The sequence below is a fragment of the Macrobrachium rosenbergii genome, chromosome 42 (assembly GCF_040412425.1).
Source record: "Macrobrachium rosenbergii isolate ZJJX-2024 chromosome 42, ASM4041242v1, whole genome shotgun sequence".
NCBI lineage: Eukaryota > Metazoa > Arthropoda > Malacostraca > Decapoda > Palaemonidae > Macrobrachium > Macrobrachium rosenbergii.
The window spans coordinates 54002639-54028734 of NC_089782.1; the positions used below are offsets into that span (position 1 = coordinate 54002639).

General features: G+C 38.2%; 1 protein-coding gene across 3 annotated transcripts in view; it reads right to left on the reverse strand.

Moving 5' to 3' along the window:
• Positions 1-26096, reverse strand: part of LOC136828427 (ubiquitin carboxyl-terminal hydrolase 48-like) — a 487389-nt gene that overhangs the window by 265033 nt on the left and 196260 nt on the right. For all 3 annotated transcript variants that reach the window (XM_067086475.1, XM_067086474.1, XM_067086476.1), the window contains exons 9-10: positions 5292-5455; positions 4847-5089 (exon numbers count right to left, since the gene is read on the reverse strand). In XM_067086475.1, the coding sequence (XP_066942576.1) occupies positions 4847-5089; positions 5292-5455 (407 nt within the window). The remainder of the gene's footprint in view (positions 1-4846; positions 5090-5291; positions 5456-26096) is intronic.

A 26096-nucleotide genomic window follows, 5' to 3' on the forward strand; every position in this document is an offset into this window, starting at 1 on the left:
TTGGCCTTCAGGAAGAACTGTAGTGCCCTCATATGAAGCCTCCCCAGGCTTACAAACTTCTCGATGGATGCAAGGGTTCCCTATAGGCTCATCCAACTGTTGGCGGAGCAGGAATTGAGAGTGAAGAAGTCGCGGACTGTTTGAAGACACGACTGTACTCTTTTGGGGGACAGAAAAACCTGAAAGTTCAGTCTATCGTCATCTCCAAATAAAGAATCACTTGAGACAGAGACAATTGCAATTTCTTCTTCTTGATGAGTAAGCCTAGATCTCGGGCCAGAAGAAGGGTCTTCTGAAGTTCCTACTTGCACTGTTTCTTTAATAGAGAACATAGGAGCCAGTCGTCTAGACAGAGGGATGTATTGATCCCCAAGAGGGACAAGAACGCGAGTGAATACTTGGGAGCTGTAGAGAGACCGAACCACAGAGCTCGATACTGGAAGACTCTGTTCTGGAACACAAATCTGAGGTACTTCCTGCTGTCTTGGTGTATTGGGATATGGAAGTAGGCATCCTCCATATCGATGGTCATCATCCTATACCCGTTACAATAGCTGCTGTGACACCTGAACTACAGTCGTTAACTGGCAGAAACGGACTGGCGCTATTCAGCAGTGTTGTACCCTTTCCTTCCCCAATAGTGGGTGGGACCTAGTCACTTATACTAAAACAATCGAATGCTACTGCAAATTTCAAATTTTTAGCTGCCACGCGAGTTAGATACATACGCTATGTAATTACTTCGTAAGTTACATATATAAAATCCTCATGTTTATTGGATTATAATTTTAAATTCTGCTCTTGCCAACAGTAAGTTGATGTGTTGTGGCATTATTAACCTCCCCCTTGCACTCAAGATCCACGTGTGAACACATCGACAATCATACACGCGTGAGGGATTGTTTTCACATCTGCCAGATGCTGATGAATCTCTCTCTCTCTCTCTCTCTCTCTCTCTCTCTAACATACACACACACACAAACAGACAATCAGACACACACACTATCGATTCCTTTGATTATCCTTGCAAAATGTGAATAAAACTGATTTTATTATCAACCTTTGCCTACTGCAACCATTTCGATTTCCTTGAGGCGATCCCATCTCTCGCCCCTCAATCCCAGTCGGCCGCGTGTCATTTTCATCAAAGTTCATGAATAGAATTTTTAGCTCGTACACGTAAACAAAATTTTTCTAAAATTTTACTTATGATGTACTGTTTTATTACTTTACACTCTTAATTTAACTTCTGAACACATTAATAACAAATAAAATTTTACAAGGGGGACCTTTTGGGTGGGCTGGAATGAATTATCCTGATTCCCTCTATTTCCTATGGGGAAATTTGTTTCAAATTTCGAACAAATCACACTTCAACCAGCCTTCTGGAACAGATTAAGTTCGAAGTCCGAGGTACTACTGTACATGTCAAGTAAGTGACTGAAAAGCTAAAGTACTCTTGACAGTTCAGAAATCACCAATGTAACTGGAATACTACGACAAGATAACTCAAATGTATTACAGTAAACCCCCTGTATTTGCGGTCTCACTATTCGCTTACTCACCCATTTCCGGATTTCTGTGGAACGTATATACACATTATTCGTGGAAAATTTGCCCATTTGCGGTATTTTTCACTGAGAAATGTTCACTAACTACTGTATTTTCATATCATTTTCATGACTACATGCACTTTTTGTGATACAACTATTAACCCTTTAACGCCGACTGGACGTATTTTACGTTAACAAAAATTGTCTGTCGGGTGCCGAGTGGATGTAAAATACGTCAACTACAAAAAGTTTTTTTAAATATTAGCGGAAAAATACTTATAGGCCTAGTTTGCGTAAAATTTTAAATCACGCGCCTTGGGGGATGCTGGGAGTTCACAGATCAGGCTGTTGTTTTGTTTACAAGCGTGACCCAGCTGTGCATGCGCGAATTTCTTTCTTCTCCCACTAGAAAGCATCAGCGACGCGTCGTCAGAGAGCGATTTCTTGACGCGTTCGTGTTTTGCTGAACTTGTGCAAGTATTAGCGTGTTTGTGATGCAATAGGACATACGCAGAGGATGTACAGGAAGTCTCTAGCACAATATTTCGATTTATGGTGAGTTTTTTAAAAAACTTTTTCCTTACATCCATGCACGCTAACTCTGCTGAAAATCTCAGAATTTCTTTAGTTACTTTGTCGTAATTTTTGCACCATTTTCTATTAGCCGTTACATAAAGTTTTATACATGAAAAGGTGCGCAATTTCATGTAGAATACAAAAAATAACTCATGGTTGTAGCTTTTATCAGTTTTGAAATATTTTCATATAAATCAAGATAAGTGCTAAAATTCCAACCTTCGGTCAATTTTGACTCGACCAAAATGGTCGAAAAATACAATTGTAAGCTAAAACTCTTACATTCTAGTAATATTAAATCATTTACCTTCATTTTGCAACAAACTGGAAGTCTCTAGCACAATATTTTGATTTATGGTGAATTTTTTAAAAAACTTTTTCCTTACATCCGTGCGCTAACTCGGCCGAACATCTCAGAAATTCTTTAGTCACTTTGTCGTAATTTTAGCACCATTGTCTATTGGCTGTTACGTAGGGTTTTATATATCAAAATGTGTGCAATTTCATGTAGAATACAACAAAAAATAACCCATGGTTGTAGCTGTTATCAGTTTTGAAATATTTTCATATAAATCATGATAAATAGAAAAATTCGACCTTCAGTCAAATTTAACTCGACCGAAATGGTCGAAAACTGCAATTGTAAGCTAAAACTCTTACATTCTAGTAATATTCAATCATTTACCTTCATTTTGCAACAAACGGGAAGTCTCTAGCAGAATATTTCGATTTATGGTGAATTTTTGAAAAAAACTTTTTTTACGTCCACACGTTACGAATTCATGCATCATTTTGTGATAATATTTTCTCTGTGTTGCTTTGATCGTTTTACAATTTGTTATATACCAAAATCATCGCAATTTAGTGTACAATACAACAACAACAAAAAAAACTCATTAGCTGAAACCATTTTGCTCACTGAGCGATTTGTATACAATTATATATGAAAATTTTTTTTCGCATTGTCATATATTCCAATATTTATATATAATGATATTTTTTTTCATTTCTGATGGTTGCATACTAAACTTCAGGCAATGACAAAACAAGGAGCCACAAATGAACTCTTAATCTTAAAAACTAAGCGTGCTGTGATTTTTTGAAAAAAACTTTCTTTCCGCTTCGGCGCTAACTCTCAAACCCCGCCGGCATACGGGAGACACTTTTGTAAATAGACACTCGGCGTTTAAGGGTTAAAATACTCAGGTACTGTATAAGCATTTTTAGATTTTTTTTTTTGTGTTTAAGTCAGTTGATGAGAGTGCTTAACTCTACTGAATATATCTATTGAAGAACGAGTTGATTTCAAGATGGGAGATGGCTGAGAGAGGTTGTGAAGGGCACACACCTCTGTCCCATAACACAACTTGGTTCCCTGGCATAGGGGACCAACTGTCGCAGGGCAGTCCCGAGGGCAGATTACAAACAGATGAAGGCTTCGATGCCTTCTGTATCATTAGGGGAACAGAAAAAGGTCAGTCACTATAACATACTTGGTCAAATGCTTAACAGGCACTAGAAGTACATTCATACTTCCTCAAGTTTACGTATTAATTTTTCTGAACCACAATGGTAGAATTAGAAGATGAACTTATGGAGTACGAGAAGCAACACTGAAAGACAGACTGGATCGAACAGACTCACAACCAAACCTAAGTCATTGTCTGTGCAATCAAATAGTCTCTTGCACGTTCTGATACCTCACAAAATTATCTCCTTACATTATTCCCAACATAAAGAAAATCTCACTCATTACCATTAACAGCAACACACACCGTGTGACCATCAGGCATAATTGCACATGTTCAGTTTACACAAAACTTGTTCGTACAGAATCTAACGCTTCTGTCTCTGCTTGCTGTACATGACATAATGCAAAACAGAACAATAACATATAGGAGAAAATCAGCAGATATAATCAAAATTAGTACAGCCAATTCAACCCTATGCACGGACACAGCAGGGAGAACACTAACAAGAAAGTCAATATTCCAACACCACCTAGTGGGAAACAGGTAATTATAGACAGTCCATCTGGATCAGCCAAGCATTATTCTTGTATTTATTTTAAATTGCGATTGCAACTAATGGCACGAAGTTGTAAGCTACCTTTAACAGTAGGCAAGACTCACCCCAAATAATGACCGAGTAATAATTGGCCATTATGGCTTTAATGGAAAAATTCAGTTCTTTACAATTTAAAAGAATAAAATATTGCATAATATCTACAATTATTAAGCAGCATTTAAAAATATACAGGAAACAAAAGCTCTCATTTCTGGTCATTAAAACTGTAAAACTGCTTTAAAATGTAAAAATCACCCAATCATATTTTGGATGAACACTCAAAACACATTATTCTTGGATACTTTCCAAATATTATGTCTGATATAAGGAAAAAAATGCTTGCTACTCTAAATATTTCTTTTACTTTACTTCAGCACATGTAAGGATTAATTACCAATTATTTTTTAGTATTTTTTTATTTCTTACTAAAAGACCTGTAAGCACCATAGACTTTGGCTGAAATATATCACATCAACATATTACAAAATAATCTCATCATGCAAAAGTACTGAAGTGAAGGAAAATGGTACAGTGGTGGAACAACATTTCAAATGCAATGAATTTCTATATCCATGGGATACATGAGGCTGAAAATTTGAAAGCAGGTTAGGAATACTGTCACAATCACATAGTTCATAGTTTCTACTTACATTTTCAGCTCTTAAACATTTGAGCATATGCACTTTTCTTGGGCTAAAGAGCTTGTGTTCACAAAGTGAATAAGTCAGCAGTGATGGCTGAGGTACATACTTGATTTCATCACAGTTATACCAGGCACTTAAGAGAGGTTCTGAAATAAGACAGAAGTCTTCCGATGTGTCAGTCACACACAGCTTGGTCAGCAATTCTTTTCTTTCTTTTTTGATCTTGGCTTGCAACTGGTGATTCACAGTCTGAAAAATACAGTTGGTATTCTTTAATAATATTGGAACTATTTTTGACTAAATGTTTACAGAAACATACACTAAAGTCATATAGAAATAATTATTCTGAAAAAATTACAGCAAATTAAGAGTGCTAGCTTCATATATCAACCAAGATGCCTTAGTTTTGTTCCCCAAAAGACTATACTTGAAGATTCCAAGAAATCCTTACCACACTTTCCTCCTGCTTGCATAAGACGTACTCCACAACTGTTTCAGGAGGTGGCACAATGGGTAGGTCTACTTCATTAACGTTTGCACGAACATAGACCCAAATAAATGCACCTCGAGATACCCTGAGCCCAGGTCGATGCTTATATTTATTGGCAACATTAGCTGGAAATTAATATAAATTCATGAAAACCAGTAATGGAAAAACTAAAAACTAAAAAATTCCGAACTTTCAAAATTCTTAAAAAATAGCACATTTTTAAAGCAATTTGTATTTTTCCTAACATACAAACCTGAAGTTCTATACACAGTATTTTACTTACAAATGCAAGCTGGAACAGCTGTTTAACTTTCAGACTAGGTCATTAACTACCTACGGCAGCGGGAATTATCATTATCATCATTAAAATAGTTTTACCAAACCACCGAGCTGATCAACAGCTCTCAGAGTGCTGGCCAGAAGGACTTGTTTTTACTCATATTTTTTATTTATATTTTGTCAATTAAATTACAATTTTTCAGAAACTTTACAATTGGGTTACTTTCAAATGCTGGAGTTTCTGACAAAATTTCACTGATCGATTTACTTCCAAAACTTGGCGTTCAATGCTGATTAAATGGTGGCATTCACACAAAAAATGTTTAATTGTTATCATTACTTTACATTCTGGGCATTCAGGAGCAGGGTTATATGGATTATTCATTAGGTGCCTGTGTGTTAGACAAGAATGGCCTACTGTATTTGGAGATGTGTCAGAATTACTTGTGTATGTCTCTCATTTTGGTATGATGAACTCATTTTCCAACACTAGGTTTTACTTGCTTCAATTTATTACTCTCAGGTTCTCCATTTCCATATATTTTGACATTTTTCTTCAATATTTATTTTTATATGTTATATAACCATTAATGGGGAGATTTATATTTGATCTTGTCATATGAGTTGCTTCTTTGGTTGTTTTATCAGCCCCTTCATTTCCTATGATCCCTCTATGGGCAGGGATTCCAACATATTTCTATAGTTTTCCCATTATTATATAATTTATGGAGTAATAACGTAATTTGTTGTACAATATTATTTTTTGGTTTGTAACTTTGAATAGCTTCTATAGAGCATCTTGAGTCGCTAAAAGTCACAAAATTATTGACTGATGTTCCTTTAATCATTTTTACAGCTGATACAATTGCAAACAACTCTGCTGTGAGCAGCAATTGCATACAACTCTGCTGTGAACACAGGGATTACCAGGTAATGAGAATTAATACATTTTGTCTTGAGATACTGCTGCATATCCCACTCAATATTGTGATTTTGATCAGTCTGTGTATATTGCGTAATGTGGACCTTATGTTTTATTGTATGTTGTCTATGGTGTTTTGGGGTATATGAGTAACTTTTTGATAAATATTGTGTGTGCAAATTCTTATTTTATTCATAGTCCAAGGACGAGGTAGTTTTACTACTGAAGGTAACTGTATGTTTATATTCACTGACTCGAATAATTTTTTAGCTCTAACTGGGAAAGGTGGTGAATGACTGTTTATAAATACATCTCTTAATTCAAATAACTTTTTTTTGGTGAATCACTTGTCTGAATTCTTAGGGCACTTTTCATTGTTACTAATTCTCTAGGGAGAGCGAGTGGTAGTTCACTACATTCAACTTGTAACGATGAGGTTTGTGATGATCTAAAAGCCCTGGAACATATTCTAAGGCCTTTGTTGTGAATTGGATCTAACATTTTCAGCGTTGCGTCTGATGCCGAGCCATATATTTCGCTTCCATAATTGATGACAGGCGACACTGCTGTTTATACAGTATAGTAAGGATATGTCTGCTGGCTCCCCAAGTAGTGTTCGATAGTTTTTTAACCCTTAAACGCCGAGCCTCTATTTACAAAAGTGTCTCCCGTATGCAGGCAGCGTTCGGGAGTTAGCGCCGAAGCGGAAAAAAGTTTTTTTCAAAAGATCACAGCACGCTTAGTTTTTAAGATTAAGAGTTCATTTTTGGCTCCTTTTTTGTCATTGCCTGAAGTTTAGTATGCAACCATCAGAAATAACAAAAAATATCATTATCATATATAAATATTGAAATATATCACAGCGCAAAAAAAAATTTCATATATAATTGTATAAAAATCGCGCTGTGAGCAAAACGGTTAAAGCTAATGAGTTACTTTTTTTTCATTGTATTGTACACTAAATTGCAATGATTTTGGTATATAACAAATTGTAAAATGATCAAAGCAACACAGAAAAAATATTATCACAAAATGATGCATGAATTCGTAACGCACGGACGTAAAAAAAGTTTTTTTTCAAAAATTCACCATAAATCGAAATACTGTGTTAGAGACTTCCCGTTTATTGCAAACTGAAGGTAATTGATTGAATATTACTAGACTGTAAGTGTTTTAGCGTACAATTTCAGTTTTCGACCATTTCGGTCGAGTTAAAGTTGACTGAAGGTAGAATTTTTTCTATTTTTCGTGATTTATATGAAAATATTTCAAAACTGATAAAAGCTACAACCATGAGTTATATTTTGTTGTATTCTACATGAAATTGCGCTCATTATCATATATAAAACTTTATATAATGGCTATTAGAAAAATGATGCAAAAATTACGACAAAGTGACGAAAGAATTTCTGAGATTTTTGGCCGAGTTACCGCGCAGACGTAAGGAAAAAGTTTTTTACAAAAATTCACCATAAATTGAAATATTGTGCTAGAGATTTCCAATTTGTTGCAAAATGAAGGTATATGATTGAATATTACTAGAATGTAAGTTTTAGCTTACAATTGCGTTTTTCGACCATTTTGGTCGAGTCAAAGTTGACCAAAGGTTGAAATTTTGGCACATCGTGATTGATATAAAAATATTTCAAAACTGATAAAAGCTATAACCATGAGTTATTTTTAGTTGTATTCTACATGAAATTGCACACATTTTCATATATAAAACTTTATGTAACAACTAATATAAAACGGTGCAAACATTACTACAAAGTGATGAAAATTTCTGAAATTTTCGGCCGAGTTACCGCGTGTGGACGTAAGGAAAAAGTTTTTTCAAAAATTCACCATAAATCGAAATATTGTGCTAGAGACTTCCAGTTTGTTGCAAAATGAAGGTAAATGATTGAATATTACTAGAATGTAAAAGCTTTAGCTTACAATTGCGTTTTTCGACCATTTCGGTCGAGTCAAAGTTGACCGAAGGTTGAAATTTTGGCACTTATCGTGATTTATATGAAAATATTTCAAAACTGATAAAAGCTACAACCATGGGTTGTTTTTAGTTGTATTTTACATGAAATTGCGCACATTTTCATATATAAAACTTTATGTAACGGCTAATATAAAGCAGTGCAAAAATTACAACAAAATGACGAAAGAATTTCTGAAATTTTCGGCTGAGTTACCGCGCGGACGTAAGGAAAAAGTTTTTTTTTTAAATTCACCATAAATCAAAATGTTGTGCTAGAGACTTCCAATTTGTTGCAAAATGAAGGTAAATGATTGAATATTACTAGAATGTAAGAGTTTTAGCTTACAATTGCATTTTTCGACCATTTCGGTTGAGTCAAAGTTGACCAAAGGTTGAAATTTGTTGTAGTTTGAGGTACGGTACGTCCACTCGGCACCCGACAAACAATTTTAGTCGACGTACGATACGTCCAGTCGGCGTTTAAGGGTTAATAAGATTTAATGCTCTTTTTACATTTTAATTTCATGTATGTTATGTGGGCTCTACAATTCAAGTGAGTATCAAATACTAATCCCAAAAATTTAGCTGTTTGGGCAATTGGTATACTGTACCATGATTTCTGATTTTTAAATCTATTTTTTCACCTTTTTCTACATTGTGTTTTTATAAACCATGATTGCCTGAGTTTTATCTATGGAAAATTTAAATCCTAAAGATGAGGCCCATTCATTTATTTTTATAATGGTTTTATTAATAATTTGTTCTGCATGTTTTATGCGAGAAGTTGAATAATATATGGCAAAATCATCCATATACATGTTACTTTTAATTTCAATAGCTAGATTATTACTGATACCATCTATTGCTAAAGTAAATAGTGCGCCACTAATGATGCTTCACTGTGGAACACCATTTTCAAGTGGAAATATTTTTGACAAAACATCATCAATTCATCACCTGATAAGTGCAATCTCTCAAAAGTTTTGGATAAAATTAGGTAAATGTCCACAGATGCTTCAGTATTTTTATACAACATTTTTAATATTACACACCTCCATGTAGTATCATATGCCTTTTCTATGTCAAAAAAGACAACTACAGCAATTTGTTTCATTCAAATCCTCTACATAAGTGGTCTTCTAAGTTTGATAGAGTCTAATGTAGATCTGTTACATTGTGACCCAAACTGAGAATCAAAATTTTATTTTCTGGAATGTGCCGCATCAGTCAAGCATTTACCATTTTCTCTAGCAATCTGCATAAGCAACTTGTTGAAGATTTTGGTCTGTAATTATTTACGTTACTGGGATCTTTTCCAGCTTTAGGGATAGGAATTATTATGGCATTTCGCCAATCATCTGGATATAAATTTCGAAGCCATAAATGATTCTAAAAGTGTAATAATAGGCATGAATTTGCCAAAGGTGCTAAATGGTAGATCATCTCAAAACAAATACTGTCGCCTCCAAGAACAGATTTACTCCTATTCAAGCGAGTGCATTCCAATTCTTCCGTATCAAATTTTTTATTATAATATATATCTTCTATTGTTTCAAAATTTATTGTTTTTAATTCTATATTATTTTTCTTGTGCTTAAGTGTTCATCTAAATTTCTAACACAACTTACATTTGCTAAGTTTTCTCCTATTACCTTACTAATTTCTTTTGGATAGTATTCTTTTTCCATTTTTAATATGGCATGTCTAGGTGGTTTAACATGGGTACCATTTATTTTCCTGAATTTTTCCTATATTTATATTTTTTGTATGGTAGTATCATTAGACAGTTCTGATACATGCTTCCTCCATAAAATGATTCTTCCTTGAATTACTTCTCTTTTGACAGCGTAGTCGCTGTTTCATCCTCAAGGAGTTACCTTCCATGGTCTACCAGAGCTCCATGGTGACCAAACTAATATCAAAGAATTCTCTTCTAGTTGGTCTTTTGGCCAGGTATTTTGTCGTAATGATTATCATTATAACACATGATGGATTATATAATGGACTCAAAGATAAGAGGGCACTTTCCCTTATCTTCAGCGAAGCTGAACCCAGTTTTTCAAACATCAAAACAACCTGCAAGAAAGAGAAGTGACTAGTGCGCATGCGCATCCGCCCTCTTGTTTACAACCGGGCCGTTAAAAGACCAAGGAGCCATTATTCTCTGTTTGGTCTAAAGCAAACGGTTCACGTTGTTACCAGCGCTCCGAAAAAAAAATAGACTTTTTTCTCCGTTTTAGTATCGAGGATTATGGAAACACCAAATATTGCAAGATAAGTGCTCAATATTAACTAACAGTTAAAAGTTTTAGTTTTAAACTTCTGGAATTTATATAATCTGTGTGTTAAAGCCGGAACCCGGCTCGTTGATCACTAGCCTACCTAGTTTCGTAAAGCGTTGATTGCTAACTAGTTTCGTAAAACGAAAACTGTTTTAAATTCCAACTAAATGTTTTAACTAAAAGAAATGTTCCACAACTTATTATTAATATGGAAAATCCTTTCAGATTATACGATGTTGACTCAACAGCGACTACCAAAAATGGGTTTTTCTTCCTATGTCAAAACCTGTTTTTCAAATTTTACAGATATTTTCTTGTACAGAGCTTTTAATGTATAAATTTCTAGTAATAATATAGTAATTTATTGTAAATTTCTCCCCCAACATCAGTAATGTTTTATTAATTTTGCTGAATTTTTAATTCAAATTATCTAGTCATCTCCCTACTGAGTATTTTATATTTAGTAATTCTGCTATCTTATCAGACAAACATGGAACCTTGTGTTTTGTTGGACAAGATTTTGAGTTTGGTATTGCTTTATCAGTAACATTTTTAATGAAATAAACAAGAAATTTATGTTTCATTATGGTCGTTTAAATATTCAAATGGTGGGATATTCTTAGTGTGCATTTTATATCACTCCCATTCTGTTTTATAAATGTTATATTGAGGGACATGCTTGGTGGGATTATTTGGTAATAATGAAATTAATATTGGGAAATGATAACTTGTATGCAAGTCATCAACTGTATTCCAATCCAATCTGTCTACTACGTTTCTTGTACATAGAGTTAAGTCGACTGAGGAAAATGTTCCATGTGTTTTAGAAAAAAAATATGCTGATTTCATTATCATTTATACAGCACATGTCATATGAATCTATGAATTCTTCTATTTTACTTCCTGCTCTATTTGAGTCTGTACAATTACAGTCCCACATCGGGGTTGTAAGCACTAAAATCACCTACTTATAATGTAGGTTCCTTGGCACTGTTGATTAATTCGCTAAGTTTATCAATGTCATAATTTTTAGAGGTTGGTTGTACTGTCTAAATTTTAAATTACATAATTATCATTTTTTATTTGGATTTTAATACCTGATACTGTATTTGAAAATCAGTAATGTCAGGTAATTTGTCATAAATTATAGTCCGACCTCTTACATACAGCACTCTGTGGTCCGGAAACTCCCATGATCTGGGACATTTTTGGATCAGCCGCCATTAGTTCTTGAGTGGCTACGAGGGTGGCACCACACGTTTAAGTTTTGGGACTCTTTCAGATTTCGGAACTTGAAGCCTGCTCTGCAAATACACAATCACAGTTTATTTGCAACAAAAACATTGTTAAACTGAAAAATATACAACATACAAAAGAACTGTAATTTGCGTACACTCGTGTATCATCTGAACTCATGTATCAAGCGATCATTAAAATTTCGTCCAAAAACATGATTTCATTTTATACTTCGAGTTACAGTAATACCCCGAACTTGCACAATTCGAGCTGCGCAAATTCACACATGCAAACTTTTCACTGGAACCTAGCTAATTATCATACATGACACGCGAACATTTGCGAGTACTGAGAAACCCTGCAAAAGTGTCTGTTTAATTTTTTATGTAATTTATAAGTTTTCAAGCTTTAATGTGTAAATTAAATAACATTAAATAATAAAAGTAATAATTTCTCTCTCTCTCTCTCTCTCTTTACTGAGATGAGAGAATCTTTATGGTACATGTATATGTTTATTTGTTTTGTATGATAAATAAATTTTTTACCTAATAATACAGGTAGTACTAATTTTCAAATACAGTATTAATAAGATTAAATATTAATAATAATAATAATAATAATAATAATAATAACAATATAACTGTAACTACAAAATTCGTATGTGATACCATTAACAGCGAGTGCAAATAGGGTAACACTAAGAACGCTACCTTCCGGGACCCCTTCTTCTTGTAATTTACTTTCTGATAGAGTATTACCAACTCTAACTTGACAGCATCGACGTGTCAGAAAGGCCTTAATAAACAACGGCAGTTCTCTTCTCAGTCCTGACTGACGGATGGTTTTAAGGATTCCATATCTCCATGCTGTGTCATAAGCCTTTTTAGGGTCAAAGAATATAGTAACATGACGCTGCTTTGATGCAAACGATTCACATATAGATGACTCGAGACGAATCAAGACATCAGTAGTAGCATGCATTTTTGGAAATCCACACTGTGCAGGTGATAAAATGTTTTTTTCTAATACCCAAACAAGCCTTGCATTGACCATCTTTTCCATAATCTTACAAGGACAAGATGTCAAGGCAATTGGGAGGTAGCTTGCATATATAAATTTGTCCTTTCCCCATTTTAAAAAGGCTAGAATTAAAGTTAGTTCCCAAACTGATGGGAAACTGTGATCACACCAAATTCTGTTGATAATGCTAATTATGAAAAACTTAAGTGTTCTTACATACATGTTTAACCGTTGCATATGGAACCTCATCAGGGCATGGGGCTGTATCTGTACGTGTTAACAAAGCAGAATCAAATTCTCTTTCAGTAAATGGAACATTGTAGGGTTCTTCTTTACTGGGTGAAAAATCAAGTGGGTTTTGTTCTTCCCTGGAACAATATTGGAATCCAGATGTTTCTGATTTCTAGGAAACTTTTTCAAAATAGTCTGCTAATTTGTTACTCGCTTCCAGTGCACTTGTGATGTATAGCCCATTAGCCTTTAATGCAGGGGCAAGGTTAGGAGTATATTTGCCTGCTATTTTATTGACTCTTCTCCATACAGCTGAAGGCAGATTTCTTTTATTCACTGAAGGAACAAAGGATGACCATGACTGGTGACAGGCTGCTTTTAATGCACGCCAGAACTGTGCTCAACACTTTTTATAAACTATGATGTTATGTTCCGTTCAATTTTTTTGGCATCTAGTTAGAGCAGTTCTTGTGGCCTGGTGAAGTAACTGGCGTTCAGGTGACCAAGGAACTGGCTGACAGCGGAATAAGCCAGCGGTTTTAGGAATGGAATGCAATCCAGTAGTGTGAAGAGTACCATTAAGTAAATCAATGGCATCATCAACACTGCTGAACTCATCCGCATCACCTTCAATTTCATTTAATTCCCTGAACTTATTTCAATCTGCTTTATCCAAGCACCAGCAAAGAGATCTATGCTCTGGTGGACTACTATTGCTTTTAATGATTACTGGTGCATGGTCACTATTATGCCAGTCATCCAATGTCCTCCAGTGAGAGTCAATAAGGCAGTTAGAACTAACTATTGATAGATCAATACATGACAAAGTGCCTATTTGTATATGAAAGTGAGTAGGCTCATCTGTATTGAGAATCCTTATGTCTTCGTTTTCAACTAGTGATGCTATGAGACTGCCTTTTCTAGTAGCTAGAACATCACCCCATGATGGATGTCTACTGTTCATGTCTCCTACAAGAAGAAATGGTAGAGGAAGTTGATTAACCATTAAACGCCGAGTGTCTATTTACAAAAGTGTCTCCCGTATGCCGGTGGGGTTTGAGAGTTAGCGCCGAAGCAGAAAGAAAGTTTTTTTTTTCAAAAAATCACAGCACGCTTACTTTTTAAGATTAAGAGTTCATTTTTGGCTCCTTTTTTCTCATTGCCTGAAGTTTAGTATCCAACCATCAGAAATGAAAAAAAACATCATTATCATATATAAATATTGGAATATATGACAATGCGAAAAAAAATTTTCATATATAATTGTAAACAAATCGCGCTGTGAGCAAAACGGTTAAAGCTAACGAGTTATTTTTTTTTTTTGTATTGTACACTAAATTGCGATGATTTTGGTGTATAACAAATTATAAAACGATCAAAGCAACACAGAGAAAATATTATCACAAAATGATGCATGAATTCGTAACATCAGACGTAAAAAAAAGTTTTTTTCAAAAATTCACCATAAATCGAAATATTGTGCTAGAGACTCCCCGTTTATTGCAAAATGAAGGTAAATGATTGAATATTACTAGAATGTAAGAGTTTTAGCTTACAATTGCAGTTTTCGACCATTTCGGTTGAGTTAAAGTTGACCGAAGGTAGAATTTTTTCTATTTATCGTGATTTATATGAAAATATTTCAAAACTGATAAAAGCTACAACCATCAGTTATTTTTTGTTATATTCTACATGTAATTGCACACATTTTCATATATAAAACTTTATGTAACAGCTAATAGAAAACGGTGCAAAATTTACGACAAAGTGACTAAAGAATTTCTGAGATTTTCAGCAGAGTTAGAGAACACGGACGTAAGGAAAAAGTTTTTTTTTCAAAAATTCACCATAAATCAAAATATTGTGCTACAGACTTCCCATTTGTTGTAAAATGAAGATAAATGAATGAATATTACTAGAATGTAAGAGTTTTAGCTGCTTACAATTGCAGTTTTCAACCATTTCGGTTGAGCTAAATTTGACCAAAGGTCAAATTTTTTCTATTTATCGTGATTTACATGAAAATATTTCAAAACTGATAAAAGCTACAACCATCAGTTATGCTTTGTTGTATTCTACATGAAATTGCACACATTTTCATATATAAAACTTTATGTAATGGCTAATAGAAAACGGTGCAAAAATTACGACAAAGTAACAAAAGAATTTCTGAGGTTTTCAGCAGAGTTACCGAGCGCGGAGGTAAGGAAAATTTATTTTTTAAAAATTCACCATAAATCAAAATATTGTGCTAGAGACTTCTCGTTGGTTGCAAAATGAAGGTAAATGATTAAATTTTACTAGAATGTAAGAGTTTTAGCTTACAATTACATTTTTCGACCATTTCAGTCGAGTCAAAGTTGACTGAAGGTTGAAATTTTGGCACTTATCGTGATTTATATGAAAATATTTCAAAACTGATAAAAGCTACAACCATGAGTTATTTTTAGGTGTATTCTACATGTAATTGCGCACATTTCCATATATAAAACTTTATGTAACGGCTGATAGAAAATGGTGCAAAAATTACGACAAAGTGACTAAAGAATTTCTGAGATTTTCAGCAGAGTTAGCGCGCGTGGACGTAAGGAAAAAGTTTTTTTTTTCAAAAATTCATCATAAATTCGAAATATTGTGCTGGAGACTTCCAATTTGTTGCAAAATGAAGGTAAATGGTTGAATACTACTAGAATGTAAGAGTTTTAGCTTACAATTGCAGTTTTTGACCATTTCGGTTGAGTTAAAGTTGACCGAAGGTTGAGTGTTTTCTATTTATCGTGATTTATATGAAAATATTTCAAAACTGATAAGAGCTACAACCATGAGTTATTTTTTGTTGTATTCTACATGAAATTGCGCACATTTTCATATATAAAACTTTATGTAACGGCTAATAGAAAACAGTGCAAAAATTACGACAAAGTGACTAAAGAATTTCTGAGATTTTCAGCAGAGTTAGCATGAGCAGAGGTAAGGAAAAAGTTGTTTTCAAAAATTCACCATAAATCAAAATATTGTGCTAGAGACTTCTCGTTTGTTGCAAAATGAAGGTAAATGATTGAATATTACTAGAATGTAAGAGTTTTAGCTTACAATTGTATTTTCGACTATTTCGGTCGAGTCAAATTTGACCGAAGGTTGAAATTTTGGCACTTATCGTTATTTATATGAAAATATTTCAAAACTGATAAAAGCTACAACCATGAGTTATTTTTTGTTGTATTCTACATGAAATTGCACACATTTTCATATATAAAACTTTATGTAACAGCTAATAGAAAACGGTGCAAAAATTACGACAAAATGATTAAAGAAATTCTGAGATTTTCAGCAGAGTTAGCGCTCATGGACGTAAGGAAAAAGTTTTTTCAAAAATTCACCATAAAGCTAGACACTTCCCATTTGTTGCAAAATGAAGGTAAATGATTGAATATTATTAGAATGTAAATTTGCTTACAAAATATATATATATATATAAATATATATATATATATATATATATATATATATAAACCGACCATTATCAGAGTTGACAATTGTAAAAATTCCAGATCAAGTTTACTTTTGTATTTCTTGTACTTTCTCTCAAGGTCACGACATTTTCCCAGTAAATCTGTAACATATCTACATGGAAATTCTTGATCTAACTTGAAGTAGGAAGATTAATACATAAAAAAGCTATTAAGATCCATATTAAAAGCAGAAGGTCAGCGCAACAGTTCCCAGTTAGAAGTCGATGAAATATCAAAAAGCAAGGATAGGCGACGACCAGCAGGGCAAAATGATTTCTAAAGAAATTTCTTTTTTTAAAAAAGAAGAAAACACCAAAAGCAAGAAGATCATAACACCCTTAAGCAGCTGGCATAGAAAAGATTTGGTTACAAGATAATAAACTGTTGCATTTAGGAAACTGATCAACACCGAAAAAAAAAAGAATTTTCAAAATTGGTTACAAGATAACACCATAAATAGAACACAGGAACTATTACCTTATGAATGGATCTTCATAGCTTTTTATGTATTTCTCTTCCATTTGTTGCAAAATGAATATATCAATGTAAATGATTATAATATATATATATATATATATATATATATATATATATATATATATATATATATATATATATATATATATATATATATATATATATATAAAATATATATATATATATATATATATATATATATATATACTTTTATTATATATATACTGTATATATATAATATATATATATAAATAAAATATAAATAGATTTCTTTTTATTTTTATGCATATATAAAAAAAGGAATGCAGGTGAAAAACTTTTTTTGCATAAAACGAAATAAAATACAAAAACACCAATAAATATAGATATATAAAAACTTGTAATAAATATAAAATTAAATATAAAATCAATGCAGAATACTCACTCGTAATCCTGACTCTCCGTTCTATTCTTGTTTTCTCCCTCCTCCATTGAAGTGTCTTGCATTTTTTCCCTCTAGACATGACGAGGTACAGGTGGAGGAGGGAGACGCGCGCCCTTACTGCAGATGGGCCGCCCTTCAGTGGTCCACTGCGTCCTCCAGTGTCCCTCTGGTAGACGCACTCCAATATATGACCGCAGTGTGGTATTTGCGGTCACACTCCCCAATCCTGCAAAGTGCTACCTTGCAGATACGACAGACGTACCGGGTGTTTCTTCTTCTGCCATTCATATGGCACACCCGGCACGGTTTCTGCTTACGCCCTTCTAGGAGCTCCAGTGTGTGTGATCCCCTGCCTGCAGCTGACACACAGGGTCCACTACCCGATGGGACATTGGAATGTCAGGGAGGGCGGCAGCAGGGACTGGGACAGCAGGGGCAGTGGCAGCAAGGGCAGAGGCAGCAGGGGCGGCATCATCAAGGGCGGCGGCAGCAGGGGCGGCGTCGGCAGGAGCAGGACGACCGAGGTTGGCCCTCCTAGCGACATCTGCCCTATCCTCTCGGGGCAGATCTGGAGTTCGGGGCAGGGGGGCGGTGTTGGAAGGCTACTCTTCAGGATTGAAGTTTATGAGGGCATTCCCGGCCACCTCGAGAAACTGGATGTGGGACAACCTCCGGGTATCGGAATTGTACCCACAGTAGAGGATGTACGCATTCTGCAGGGCCAACTGAAGGAGGTATTTGACGAGCTTCTGTGTCCACCTCCTGGTTCTCCTGGCAAAGGGATAATACTGGATGAGTTGATCAAAGAGATCAACTCCTCCCATGTGCCTATTGTAGTGCCCAATGACAGTAGGCCGTTGGACATGAAACTCCTCATACGTAACTCGGCCCCTGCCGACGTGTCTTCTTCCGCTGAACAACCTCTTCTTGGATGGGCTCATGACTGGTTGTAATCATGGGCACGAGTCGGACCCCCTTCCAACAGATGACGAAGACATCTCCCTTCCGCCGCCACTCTGTCTCTCCTCTTGCCAGATGTTGCAGGTGGCTAGCAAACCTCTTGAGGACATTCGGGGCCCCACGCACCAACCGAAGGGTACCACTGACGTGCACACCTGCTTCATACAGTTCCTGGGCCAGGGATACAGTTATAATAATTATCCATAAACAGGTGGTATCCCTGGTTACGGAAACGATCCACAAGACAGAAGACAGTGTCATGCAGCATGGAGAAGACCTCGGAATACACAGAGAAGTCAAAGACGTATCTAGTGTTGGATTTCGTAGTAAAAAATAACTTCACACCATATTTCTTTGGCTTCTTGGGGTTCTACACTTTTATACTTAGACGTCCTCTGTATGGCATCATCCCCTCATCCAAAGAAAGGTTCTGGGAAAGAACCATGAGAAACTGGCACCGTTCACGAATGTACTCCAACACTGGGCGGACTAAGGTGAGGCGATCTGGGTTATTCCGGGGTATGGCCCTTCGGTTGAAGGCGCTGAAATACCTGTCCAATGCCAGGAAACTATCATGGGGCATAATGCCAGGCACATTGGGCGTACTTAAAAAAAAATTCCGCCTCCAATATTGCCTGACGTCAGCAGCAGGCATCATTCCAAAAAAAAAATGTGGAGCCCAAAAAATGCGCCATGTCCGTGAGGTAGCCCCGCCATCAATACAACAACGTTGTCTGCAGTTCCTCACGGCAGTACCGAGCATAATCTGCCGTCTCTGCAATGAGATATTCCAGCAATTCCTGCGTAAGGAAGAGCTGAATGAACCCCAGTGCAGTGAGAGGCACAGGGACGGTCAGTCCAGGTACTGCCGTGAATGGGTGCATGTTAGGTGGGGTGGGGTCCTCAACCACCCCTCATCACTTTCGGACGAACGGCCTTCACCTAGGCTGCCGCGACGTTGGCGACCTTCTACGGGCATGTCTTGGCACACGACCGCACTCCCCCCCCGGCCCATCTCCTCACTTTCTGTCTCGTCCCCACCAGCCACAATCGGTGCCTCCTCCTCCTCAGAGTCTCCCTCATAAGCACTGAAACCACTGAACTCGAGTTCACTTTCCTGCTGTGGCTCTCGTACGGACATTGGGGGAAAATACTAGTCATCACTGACATCGGGCATGATGTCCTCGTCACTAGATGACCAACTGCCATCAAAATAAGGACTGTCCACCTGCTCTCGATCGAGCTCCAACAAGTATTCATCAATGTCCTTTTGTTGGAGGCCTCCCAAATGTTTATGAATGCCTCTCAGGACACCCCGATGTTTCTTAAAAAACTGTAAAGGCACAGGGTACAGTCCTTGGGGCCCACAGTCACTTTTGGCCACACGTGGCTGTACAACATGGCATTCAAAAGATGGATCACCTCGGGTGCTGGGTCCCTCTCCAGCATCCAAGTCTAAAACGCATCTCACACACTCACTACCATCACGGTTATGGTTGAAGCAGTGACAGGCAAGCTTTCCACAGCCTTTAAGTCATCGACCAAACCAGGCCTATTCAGTTCCCCCAAGAGGCCTATGGAGGGCCAGAGCTCCATAAATCACTCAGTCTCCACAGCACCTTCAACGAAGGTTGGGTTAATGCAGCTTCCTTCACCCGGAGAATGAGCGTCCACCCGAGGAAAACTACTCCTCAGAGCGAAGAGAAAACACCAGAGGGAAACCTAGCTGGTTGTCTTCCCCCCACCCTCAGCGGCTCTCTACCATCGTAGCAGTAGGAGTCTGCGAGAGAGAAACCCGCCCCTAGGGTGATAAAAGCAGGTGGGAGTTTAGCCGAGGGTAAGAAGGAAACAGAGAGTGTCTCTGGTGTCACCGGCAGAGTATTGCATACCAACGACACCGGAGAAACTTTCTTCTCTCTCTTCTTTCCGGTACACATCATCCACTGTTCAGAATGCCAGACCTGGCATGCTGAACATGGAATTGATTGATTGCATTCATGCCTACAGCATGACACAGACAAGGTATGAGGATCAACCTCAATAGATGAAAGGAATTGTTTACAAGGCCTGTCCTTCCTGAGCAGTGCCTAAGGTTTATAAGGTTGCCTCTCTGCAGATGGCAGTTGTAAATTAAGTGTTTGCATACTTTAATCTCAACCACAATATAACGAGCAAGCAAACAGGAAAAAAAAGCATGAAAGCAAATGGCAGTCCAGCAGAAAAGCGGCAGAGCGTCTTCACTTCACAGCGGCCAAAAGCAGAGTGGGGTGCATTCCGATGAGTAGGTGGGCTTCCCCCTACTGTTGGTAGCTAAATAGCTGTTCCAGCTTACATTCATAAGCAAAATCCTATGTACAAAATGAAGGTTTGTGTTTGTGTTTGTGTTTTTGATAGTGCAGCTGCTGTTCGTCCTCAAAGGTTGTTACACTGTCATGGTCCCCTAAGGTTCCATGAGACAGACCAACCAATTACTAAGAATTTTCTTATAGTTGGTCTCAGCCAGAATAGTGCTTGTAAGCACAGTGATAGAAATATGATATTTTAATAATAAAATAAGGTTTGTTCATACTTACCTGGCAGATATATATATAGCTGTATTTCTCGAAATCCGACAGAATTTCAAAACTCGGCTGCACACGCAGTGTGGCCAGGTGGTTAGTACTCATTCCCGCCGCTGGGAGGCGGGAATCGGGAACCATTCCCATTTTCTATTCAGATTTTCTAGTGCCACTGTCTCAAGAGGGGAGGCGGGAGGGCACTAAAAGTATATATATATATGAACAAACCTTATTTTATTATTAAAATATCATTTTGTTCATGACAGCCAGATATAGTGGAAGAGACAGAATGAACAAACCTAAATGTAGGCGATTTTATCATTAAAATATCATTTTGTTCATGACACTTACCTGCCAGATATATATATAGCTGAATCCCATACAGAGAGGGAGAAGGAGCAACGACCAACCACCTGACCGCCCTATCTAAGGTAATAAACCTAGCATAGCTGAATCCGTAGGAGGTGGGAAGAGACAGAATAGGATTTAGGAAACAAATAAATGTAGGCGAATGACGCCTTGGTTCCTTACCTGTTAGCATAGCTGACTTTGAGGTTATCTGTCACCCAAGCCTGCTTCTGCTTATCCAGAGTCTCCAGCAAGGTAGGGACCTATAAAGCTGGAGAGATCCAGATGACCTGTCCAAGGGGCGTGACCACAATAGGACTAGATCATGTGACCATACAGAGAGGGAGAAGGAGCAACGACCAACCACCTGACCGCCCTATCTAAGGTAATAAACCTAGCATAGGCTAAAAATTGGGATGTCCATCTCAATGGCCACCCAACAACCAAAAATAAACAACAACAAGATTAAAAAATACAACCTAACCCCTAAAGGATAGGATGAGTATTGCCTTCTTCTCCCAACATTGTGTCTGCGGAAACGTATGGTCCCAGCGAAGAGCAGTCTTCAAATGTCGTCTTCACATCCCGCAAGTAATGCGAAGCGAACACTGAATTACTTCTCCAGAAGGTAGCACCAAGAATATCATTCAGAGACATATTCTTTTGGAAAGCCACCGAAGTCGCGATAGCTCTAACTTCATGAGCTTTTACTTTCAGAAGTCTCATGTCACCTTCTAGGCAGGAGGAATGAGCCTCTCTAATAGTACTTCTTAAAAAGAATGCTAAGGCATTCTTGGACATGGGAAGATCAGGTCTCTTCACGAACACCACAGATTGTCCGATGAGCCTCTAGTCTTCTTGGTCTTGGCTAAGTAGAACTTGAGAGCCCTGACAGGACACAGGACTCTTTCCCAAGTATCTCCGTCAAACCTTTGATCTCAAAAGATTTGGGCCAAGGGTTTGAAGGATTTTCGTTCTTAGCTAAGAACAAAGGATTTAGGGAGCATACAGCATTAGGACCCTAAAGCCAATATGTTTGCTAATTGCCTGCACTTCACTAATCCTCTTAGCTGTCGCCAGAGCCGTTAGGAAGACAGCTTTCCTAGTCACGTTCTTGAGGGAAGCCGAAGACAGAGGTTCAAAAGTACTAGACATAAGAAACTTCAGGACAACATCAAGATTCCAAGAAGGTGTCTGAGTTGAGGAATTTGACAGTCTCAAAGGATCTCAGTAGATCGTGAAGATCCTTGTTGTCGCACAAGTTCAGGCCTCTGTGCCTAAAAACTGCCGATAACATACTTCCTATAACCCTTAATAGTTGAGACTGCCAGTTTATTCTTATGCCTAAGATAAAAAGGAAGTCAGCTATTTGTGGTACAGAGGTCGTGGTCGAGGAAACTCCTTTACTCCTGCACCATCTCCTAAAAACAGACCACTTGTACTGGTAGACTGCATTTGAAGAAGGTCTCCTGGCATTGGCGATGGCCTTTGCCACAGCTCTCGAAAAGCCTCTTGCTCTGGCCAACTTTGAGATAGTCTGAACGCAGTCAGACTCAGAGCGGAGAGGTTTTTGTGGAACCTTTCTGAAATGCGGCTGCCTGAGAAGGTCCACCCTCAATGGAAGCGTTCTTGGAAAGTCCACTAGGAAGGACAGGGTCTCTGGGAACCAATCCGCTGCTGGCCAGAAGGGGGCTATTAAAGTCATCCTTGCTCCTTCTGCGTTGCAAACTTCCTTATCACTTCTCCCAGGATCTTGAAGGGAGGGAAAGCGTAAAGGTCGAGGCCTTTCCAGTCCCAGAGGAGGCGTCTATGGCTAACGCTCCTGGGTCTAGGACAGGAGAGCAATAAAGGGGAGTCTTGCCGTCCTGGGCGTGGCAAAGAGGTCCACTAGAGGACGTCCCCATATTCTCCACAACTCTAAACACACCTCCTTGTGAAGAGTCCACTCGGTCGGTAGCAGCTGATTTGCCGACTGAGAAGGTCTGCTCGGATATTCTCCACTCCCATAATGAACCTAGTGAGAATAGTGACCCCTAGCATGAGTCCAGAGCAGGATCTCCTCGCTAGGATGAACAGGAACGAGATCGAGTACCCCCTGTTTTTTGAGTGCGCTAGAGCTGTGGTATTGTCCGAATTGACTTGGACAATTCTGCCTGAAACTTGGGCTTCGAAGAATTGAAGAGCCAGAAAGATAGCACCCAATTCCTTGAGATTTATGTGCCAGGACACCTGTGTTCCCCTCTCCAGGTGCCTGACACTTCCTCCCCTCCTAGTGTTGCTCCCCATCCTTCCCTGGGCCAGCGGAAAACAACACTAGGTCGGGGCTCTGAAGACGAAGAGAAACCCCTTCTGCAAGCTAGCTTTAAGGGGTCGAACCACCACTTCAGATGATCCTTGATAAAAGGAGATATCGTCAAAATCTCTTCCAGATTCTCCTTTTCCTCCAATTCTCCGCCAAGAAAAACTGGAGTGGTCTGAGATGGAGCCTCCCCAGAAACAAACTTCTCCAGCGAGAAATGGTCCCCAGCAAACTCATCCATTCCCTCACCGAGCATGTTTCTTTCCTAGAAAGGACGAAACTTTCCTTAAGCAAAGCAGTTGCCGTTCTCGGGATGGAAAAGCTCGAAAAGCCACTGAATCCATCTGAATCCCCAGATAGAGCGATGGACTGCGTCGGGATCAGATGGGACTTTCTTCTGGTTCACAAGAAGTCCCCAGGGACCGTCAAATTCAGCGTCAAAGTCAGGTCCTCCAGACACTTCTCCCGAGAAGAGGCTCGTATGAGCCAATCGTCTAGGTAGAACGACACCACGAACACCAGCAGGTGAAGCCACCTCGCCGCATTTTCATGATCACCGTGAAAGATCATGGGGCGATGCCTAAACCAAGCAGAGAGCTCTGAACTGGAAGACTCGTTCCCCAGCACAAATCTCAGGTACTTCCTTGATTGAGGATGAATGGGAACATGGAAGTACGCATCCTGTAAGTCAGAGAGACCATCCCGAGTCCCCTGGTCTTAAAGCCCCTAGAACCGACTGGGCGTTTCCATCTTGAATCTTTCCTTGAAATAAAGCGATTCAAGACGCTTACATCTAAGACCAGTCTCCACTCTCCCGACTGTTTCGGGACTAAGAAAAAGCCTGTTGTAGAACCCCGGAGAATCCAACTTCAGAACTTGTTCCACGGCTCTCTTCTCTAACAACTGCTCCAGGAGGTCCAAAAGAATCTGTTGCTTCTCTCGGTGGTAAGGCGGCGACAGATCCCACAGGCGGCGTGCAAAGGGTGGAAACATGAGAAAGGGGGATCTTGTAACCCTTCTCTATAACAGTTTAGTGACCATCGTCCGCCCCTTTTCGTTCTCAGGCTCCCGCAAAAATAAAGCCTGGCTCCTACAGGTGTCTGGAGGTGAGAAAGGGTCACTATTTTCCCTAGGTTTAGGGGGGCCGCTCCTCTGGTGAAACCTCTTCCTGCGAAAGGAGACGATCTAGAGGAAGAAGTTCCTCCATGAAAGCTTCTTCTTCCTGGAGGACAAAACTGAAGCAGAAGAAGAAGAAGGAGCTGGAGGGCGTCTGAAGAATGAGCCAACAGATCTTGCGTGGCCTTCTCCTTAAGACTTGCGGAAATGTCCCGAATCAAAGACTGGGGGAACAGATGGTTAGACAAAGGGGCTAACAATAACTCTGCCCTTTGCGAAGGAGAGACAGACTTAGCTGTGAAGTGTAAAACAAGGCCCTCTTCTTTAAGAGGCCCGTACCAAAGTGAGATGCCAGTTCTTCAGAACCATCCCTAACTGCCTTGTCCATACAGTTAAGGGCTAGAGAGCTCCCCAGGTCCCCACAAATACCCTTTACTTTATGTACTCCTCTGCAGGCAATGGCTGTACAAACTGACATTGGGAGATGATATACTATTTGCTCTATATACTTGCCCCCTAATGAAAATATTTCATATGATGATCTTACCACCGTAATACACCAACTCCCTCAACCATTCTTATTACTTGGAGACATGAATGGTAGACGCCCATTATGGGGAGATGGTTTAGCAAATACCAGAGGTAATATTATTGCTTCACTCATAGGAAATGAAGACATAGGGATCCTCAACACGGGAGAACCTACTCATTTCCATATATAAACAGGCACCTTATCATGTATTGACCATTCGATAGTGAGTCCTAACTGCATTATAGACTTGAACTGGAGAACACTGGATGATTGGCATTGTAACAATAATACACCAATTATAATAAATACTAGCAATAGTCCACCAATCCATAGTCCCCTTCGGTGGAAACTGGACAAAGCCGACTGGATTAAATTTCTAGAGCTCTGCGAAATTGAGGGGAATCAGATGAATTTCAAAGTATTGACAATGCTATTGACCTGCTAAATGGAACTCTTCATACAACTGGTATAAGCTCCATCCCTAAAACTACAGGTTTCTTCAGAAAGCGACCAGTCCTTAGGTGGTCATCAGAACTCCAGGTACTGCAAAGGGCTATCAGAAAGCTTTCTTAATACCGCAGGCACCGTACAGAAGAAA